This window comes from Hirsutella rhossiliensis (assembly GCF_020360975.1).
Source record: "Hirsutella rhossiliensis strain HR02 chromosome Unknown scaffold00010, whole genome shotgun sequence".
Classification (NCBI taxonomy): domain Eukaryota; kingdom Fungi; phylum Ascomycota; class Sordariomycetes; order Hypocreales; family Ophiocordycipitaceae; genus Hirsutella; species Hirsutella rhossiliensis.
The window spans coordinates 2,145,865-2,153,482 of NW_025408676.1; the positions used below are offsets into that span (position 1 = coordinate 2,145,865).

At 52.1% G+C, this 7,618-nt stretch overlaps 1 protein-coding gene across 1 annotated transcript; it reads right to left on the bottom strand.

Moving 5' to 3' along the window:
• Positions 1–6,528: 6,528 nt before the first annotated feature.
• On the bottom strand, positions 6,529–7,023 carry HRG_08605 (uncharacterized protein; the record flags this gene model as incomplete). Its single annotated transcript, XM_044867076.1, has 1 exon — positions 6,529–7,023. The coding sequence occupies one exon, from the start codon at positions 7,021–7,023 to the stop codon at positions 6,529–6,531; it is 495 nt and encodes a 164-aa protein (XP_044717963.1).
• Positions 7,024–7,618: the final 595 nt, after the last annotated feature.

Below are 7,618 nucleotides of genomic sequence, written 5' to 3' on the forward strand. Positions count from 1 at the left end.
CTCGGTCGATCGGGCAACGTTCCTACGGGGCGAATGTCTGGGCTGGTGTTGGCCGGAAACCCGATAAGTTGGGTGGGAACTTATCAAATGCACTTATCAGGCGTCCTGCACACGATTTCACGGGCGGCGTTTTGCGGGCGATAAGTGGTCACGTGGCCTAAGTGAATTACGACGCAATTGCGGGCACCACCGATAAGCTTGCAACATGTTATATGATCAGCTAACCTCACCTGCTAAGCTGCTCTAGTTGCCGACGGCACTTCTTTTGTCGATACGTGCCAGCACTATTATCCTGCGCACTATTGGGGTTTTTTGGCTGCTATATGCTGGTCAATTGTTCGGCTGTAGAACCAGCTTACGCATGCATTGAATTGGGGGCCCGAGGCTTTATGTAGTAGTAGGATTTATTTCGCCCGGAGGGAGGTCCCTATAAGGACTTTACACTGTCTAGAGTACAGTTCAACACGTTTGTTCCTTGACTCCCCAAGCCCCACAGATCATCTTACGCTGCGCCAACCATTCCACTGTTCGCTCCATGACAGACCTGCTTGAAGGTTAATTTCTCCAAGTGTTCAGCATCCTATTCCCAGCAACTGAAGCGCGATGTGTCGAAGTTGAAGCGTGGTTGTGTTAGTCATTGATGGTGGTTGGTACGCCGATTGTGTACTCTCATGACGCTGTTCCCTGTTGACGGGCGGGAACCCGGGTGTACCCTGTTCGCCCAGGGGTGCCTCCAGCCGGCTTCGAACCGACCCCTCTGCGACGCAGAGGCTCCAGACGTGTCACCACTACGCCATGGAGGCGAGGCTTTATGTGACGCTCGTCTTGCAACTGTAGTTCCCTGTCACGGCTATACCCGTTGGCGGGGCCTCTGGCAGCCAACTAAGGGGGGCCCCCTTTCCGCTCCCTGTGCCCGATTTTTAGTCTCCCTGTGCACCTTACCGTATTAGGTAGAAGCATCGCGAATCGGCCAAGACATGCATTTGTGTGTGCAACACACCAATTAGAAGGTAGTCACGGATTGTAGAGTCTTGCGTTGAACATTATGAACTTGAAGCTATTCGCACATTTCCTCCATATCTTCTAGCCGCATTACAAGCTCATACGGCTGCCGCATTGCGTGGCCTCTTTTCCGCCGTGGCGAGCGTTCCCCCTTTCCTCTAACTGTAGCGTTACTTATCTGCGAAGCCGGGAGCGGCATGAATCCTCCTTCCACTGATGTAAGGGTGCTAGAAAGAGGGTCGAGGACCCAAGGGTAAAGAGACGAGGGCGCTCGCGATGCCCCGTTGAGAACCTCCTTGACGCGGCGGCCGCGGCGGCTCGTGATATTCGAAGGCGGAGGTAGCCGCCGCATAAGTTGGGTGGCAGACTCTGAGCGCCGGAAAGTCTGCGGCTGCTGGTATGAGGTCGGTTGTGTAGGCGTTTGACGGATCACGATGTCGGCTTGTGGTGTTGACACCGACCACGAAGCTATAGCCGGCCCAATGCCAAGATAGTTGCCAATAGCCTCAAGCCGCGAAAGCACTGTCTGCAAGACTGGCTGCCGCTGTTGCTGTTGCCCGCGAGGCTGTGACTGTTGCGAAGCTGGTGGGGTAGCTGCTGCTGCCGCTGCTGACGAGGCCACAGGTGCAGTTACAGCGGCTGTTGCAACGGCTGCAGTCGTGGCCACAGGTGCAAAGGCTATGGCTCTGGCTGGTCTGCGGCGCCGGGCAATGACTCGAGGATCGCGAATTCGTCTGTATGGGTCTGTGACGGCAAGATCCTGCCGTAGAAGCCAGTGGCTGTCCCACAAGTTCAAGGGCAAGGGTCTTGTAGCTATAACTTTGCGGCTAGTCCCCTTCCCTTGGACCTGGAGGTACGAGGCGATAATATGCTTGCAGGGCAGCCCGTATTGGGCAGTGAAGCTATTCCCACATTCCCCAAGTGGCCGCTCTTGTGGTTTGAGGAGGCCGGCCGAGGCGGCTAGTGCCTGTTTCTGTACAAGCTCGAGAGACCGATATGACGCCTTCTCGACGGCATCCTCATATAATGGTAGCCGGAACGGGTCGCGAGTCCGTCGTGATTCGCGCTCAACGGTCCGATCATGGTGTTCTCGTGAGGTTGAGGCTTGTAGTTGCAAGGCATGATATAATTCAAGCAGGTTCGACTGGCCGTTGCGAAGGAAGGTGCGAGAGCTTGAGTGAAGGGATTCACAAGGCGAGGTCGTTGTGTGGCCCCAGTTGCGGTAACGGCAGACCCAAGCGCGCGCCCATTGTGTTCGTACAGGCATCCAGATCTCTTCTACATACCTAAGAATAATGTGCTGGTCTGAGAAGGCGCCTTTGACGATGCCCCAGCGGCTGTTGAACTCGTCCTCGGTCGGGGCATACACTACGGACCGGAAGGCTGTTGTGAAGGCACAGGGGCCTCTTTTCCGGCAGTGGCTCCGGTAGCTGCAGAGCGCCCGGGTCTTCATCGTCTTGGGGCTCTTGCGGCGGGTCAAATGGGTCATCATCGTCATAGTCGCCAAGCCAGCGCTTCTTCGCGTTTGTAGTGATGTTCTTCATGATATGCCACGTACAGACCTGTAGCTGCGAGTCCGGGAAGGTAGCCGACAATGCAGCGCGCGCAGCAGCGTCATAGTCCGTGATGATAACGTGTGGGATAAAGGCATTGCCGTCAGCCTCGCCTCTTAGCCTTGCCTTTGACTGTAACCACTCGCGAAGCTGTATAAAACACCAGGTAAATGCGTTCGTGTCTTCGGAAGGGATTAAACAGAAAGCCACAGGGAAGATAGAGCCCAAGGCAGTGATTCCATTGATCTCTAGCAGCTTGAGGCCATATCTATTCGTGTTGTTCGTTACGTCGGCCATCATGAGGTGTGAATGTTGTGCCCAAAGCCGCAAGGCAGGGTCAAGGCCCACAATCTGGTAGAAGAAGCGATCCTCATCGTCAAGTAGCTCTTTATGGAAGGCACCTTCCTCGTCGAGCCTGGCAATAAGCGCTTGTGTGGATGTATGTGCCCCAAGCTCCCGGAGACGAAGCCGGGCACAGATATTCGCGATGTCCTGCTCTGTTGCAAGTAGCCGCGGGTTCTTAGCCCGAAGAGCAAGAAGGATCTGCCGCGCCGTTAAGCCAGCATCGCGAGATAAATCTTTAACCTGCTGGAGTTGATGTGGATGAAGGCGCCGGTATTCTGGGAAGGCGCCGGCCTATTGGCCTCATGGTTGTGCCTTGGGCACATCACAGAACTCGCCAGAGGCCTCCTCTAGCTTCAGGCGCACAACCTTGACTCTAAACGGGCAGGAAGTCCGCCTAGTGCCAGTCTTCCGGAGTCCTAACGAGGCTGACTTGTATTCACGGCCGCCGCATGCGCATACGATGTCGTAACGGCGTGGGAGCCCATGTTCGTAGTTGCTTGGCTTGAACTTAACTATGGCGTAGCCTTGGCAGCGCGCATGCCGCTGGAGCTCGTCAAACGCATCGTCAAAGGTCTCAAAGAGTGGCATATTGTTTGGCGGGGCTGGAGAAGCATCTTGACAAAAGAACGGTTTGATTAGCTGCTTTGTGGCGGTTGTGTGCCTCTGGAAACTTAGCTGCGCAGACGCGATGTGGTATTGCGAGGTGGGTGGTTATCACGAGTTATTTTGGCTTGTGGTGTTGTACCAGGAGGCTGCTTGCCGCGACGCCAATTGTGTGTATTATGGTGTGTTACGCGTCTACGTGTGGAGTCTTGCCAAGTACGGTAAGGTGCACAGGGAGACTAAAAATCGGGCACAGGGAGCGGAAAGGGGGCCCAATGGATGCCCCCTTTTCTGCATGAGGATATTGTGCACGATATTGGGATATCCAGCCGTCCTATGAACGAGTTTAACAATTTCGAGGAGATCTCCCTTCAGCCCCTTTCATGCAATACCTTTGCTATGGTGCAGCAAATCTTCAGAACAATTCAAAAACGTTATCCAAAATGGGGCCCTGGAAGTCCCATAACGCCGGTCCAAGCCCATTGGGTGAGCTACGCAGAGGATCGTGCGCTTTCCAATTTCTCCTTGATCGCGGAGCTTGATGGGCAGTTGGATGAGACAATCATCTCTAAATACTTAGAAATGCTGCGGTCTTTGGACGGTTCTATACATATCGATCATCCTCGTGCACTCCAACAAGATACCAGCATAATACTCAACGAGGGAGGGGATCTCCCTACAGTTATTCCGATGCATCTTGAAGATCATTGGGCTTTCGCTGCGGTGTACGCCGACTGCATTCACTACTACGATAGCAGCGAGAATAGCGAGGTCGCGCTCTCGCGACTAAATAGTTCCAGGCCCATCGTCGTAGGCTGGACGGGTCCAAAGCAATCCATCCCGGAAGACTCGGGCGTTTTTATGTTAATCGGTATCCGTTGCCTTGTGCAAGGGTATCCCCACGTGGACCAAGAAAAAGCCGATGCCCTAGTGCCTACGTTTCGCGTTCGAATGCTTGTGGAGATTTGCTGTCGGCGAATCGACCCAGACGAAGAACAGTTCGAAGAACTTCTTGAGCGAAGGAGGTCTCTTGAGAATCGCGATGAATCTTCACCACACGAAACCGATGTCTTGGCTGATGCTGGCCCTTCCACATATGCGTCTCGTCATTCTACGCGAGCGTCGATAACTCCCACCGTCTCGCCCAATCGACAGTCACACGAGTCATCGGTCTGTTCAGGTCCAAGCTCTTCCAGCCAATTGCCCAAGGGTTTAACAGCAGGGAGCTCCCGTGGCTTAGCTTCATTAGATGATCGCAGGCTGATACTGCGTCATCTGAGCGATGCTGTCTTAACGAATCGATCTGTGCGAACAACAATGACGATTGACTTGGCCACGCTTTGGCAAGTCGTAAAAAGAGGCTCGATCAAGAGCGCGTTCTACCAGAGATACTACGCAGTGTTATTCAGTGAGAAGATGGGGGAATTGCGCGACCAAACGCAGCAGGAGATGGGAGACCGGATCGGATTTTATCGACTTAACCCTCGGCGCTTGCAAGAAATGAAGTCAAAACAAAGGGAATGCCGTTTTTGGGAGAATGTGTGTGATCTGCGGCGCGAATGGGGCGATACCAGATACGTTTTGCTTTGTGCAGTGTCAAACCACCAAAGTCGGGACCGCCAAAAGACCTTGGCCGAGCTACAATCGAGGCTCCAAGACAAAGATGACGAGTTGGAAAGCACGTTAAACCAGGCCCGTGCTCTTTGTGGGGCAATCATTCAGGACAGTCTCCCTGCACAGCGTCTGATGGTTGACAACTATCAATATAACGATACAAAGGAAATAGACAGCGATCTTTATGGGGCATTCGTCAGCCTCAACCCTCGAGCGAGACTGCCGCTAATGCCGATTGAGAGAAACTGACTCGGGACAATCTATCGGCGACGACGCTGCGAAACCCAACACAAATCCTCTAGTCCTCAAGGTTAATGTGAAGGACGACAATATGAAACCTTAGCTCACGCAGCCCTTGCTAAGCTGAGGCAGGGACGGTGGAATTAGAACACGATCCGTCTCTACTTTTAACAATCATCCTTCCATTAAAGCGCACAAGCATCAACCATCTCATACTAAGCGGCATGGCCGCGATGGCTGTATCCGCCTTGTACTTGACTTTACTCGTCTTCTTATCCCGATAATTTGTTACGTCTGGTCCTATTTTCCCTCTGTCTATCCAACCGTGCTATACTCTATACAACAGTTCAACTTAAGTTAAGTTTGTTCAATAAGGGACAACAAGACATGACAATGTCATCACCAAAGCATGTGCCCTAATGTATGATTAAACCCGCGCAATGGACCAGCCCTTTAAATTTACCTTCCTAGCCATCTAGGTATATATGGCCTTTTCCTTTGCATGCGAACCTAGCTACCGGCTTGTACGAAGTCGGTCCCCATGATCAGGTGCGTAATCTGTCGCGAAGCACGTCTGAGATCTTGAGCTCGGGGTGACCATAAGGGGTATACAGCTAAGGGCCCCGACAGGCTAGACAGAAAGGCAGCCTGCAGAGAGTTCTGAGGCTGCAGAAGACTATTAGGAGACCGCATTAGGCAGCCACATAGGCTGTAGAGAGACTGCATATACGGGGGAAGCTGAAAGAGCCCTCGGCGACTAGGGAAAGTCAGTATGCAAAGGGGGGGCTGGGGAAAGGATCCCAGCCCCCTAGATACTGTGCCTATACAACTGAAAAGGGGATATCAATAGGGAACCAAGGGATATAAATAGGGAGCCTAGAAGAGGGCATTGCAAGAGGACAGACGCAACGGAATACAACAGAACACACCTATTATTAAAACAATCAATGCCCACTTGCATGCTCTCTTCGTGAGAGAATCACTTAATGACACCCTCATTCACCGTCTACAAGACCTTCCCATAATTAGACGGAGAAGCTAGGGGAGCTTCGGCCTGCGTACCTGTTGCTCGCCTCGTTAAATAGAGTCGGCCTAGATTAATAGTGGTCCGAGAGCGAGCAAGCTAGATAGCGATGTATCCCACAATTTCTCAATAAACGTCGAAGATTATCTAGTCTTCTGCTTCGAACAGCCGCTGCTCACTTTCTATCCTCTGCTGTGCCTCAGCTCTTTCAACGCATTCCCGGTCAATTTGGCTTTGCAATTGAGCAATGTTCTTCCATTCTTGAGGCTGATGATCTTCAGTCACCTGCTGTTCGAGAGACTGGATATGGCGTCTCCTGAACTGCTCATAGGCCGACAGCTTCCGTATACTAAGCTCCAGGTCCGCAAGTGCTTGACGTTTCTCTTTCTCCAGTTCTTTTATGAGCAAGAGGGACTCGAGCTTTTCTATAATTCTGATATCATCCACTACAGGCTCGGCTGAGCCCTTGGCCATTCGCCCAATTAGATGCTGGAGGGCTTCCTCCTGTATTCCCAAGACAGACAATGCGTTCTGTAGGGTATCCATATCGACGATTGTTACGCTGCTCAAGTTTTCGTAGCTCTGCGGCGAGGCAAAGAAATTCAGGCCAATTTCAAATGTGACCGTTCCTAGGAAAGCCATATCGATGTTTCAGAAAGCTGGAACATTAGAACCGAGGTGCGCGTAGCATATAAGCGACCTCGTAAGCAACTGCAGGCATGTGTAATCGTTGTTTTGGCGAAAGAAAACGAGCCGATATCGAGGCCATATTCAGCTCTCTCATGAATAGTGATATTGTCCCGTAATACAGTCTGTTGAGCATCATTTGACCGCGAAGCGTGCACAGACCCTTTGACACCCTTTTACAGCTTTCTACAACCGGTGCGCACATTGTGGACATGGAGCATGGCCAATACAGTTTCCAAGCAGGCATAAAAGGAATGTGCCCAAACCCGTCCATTATTCACTCTATTCACCGTGATGGTCGCTGATAACGGAATAAATGCACCACAGAGCTCAGCTGGTCCGCGAGGGCTCCTCTTACTCCTCGAGAAGCAGCTGGAGAATTACCGAAAGCGAAATATCCACCTTGAGACCTTATTGTTGAAGTACCGAGACGGACTGGAAGAACAAAAGTTGAAGAACGAACTGCTGGAAAGGGAGCTCGACCAACATAAAGATGCCCTCGTGGAGAAGATCAATGAAGTCGCAGAGATAAACAGGGTAGTCGTGGCGC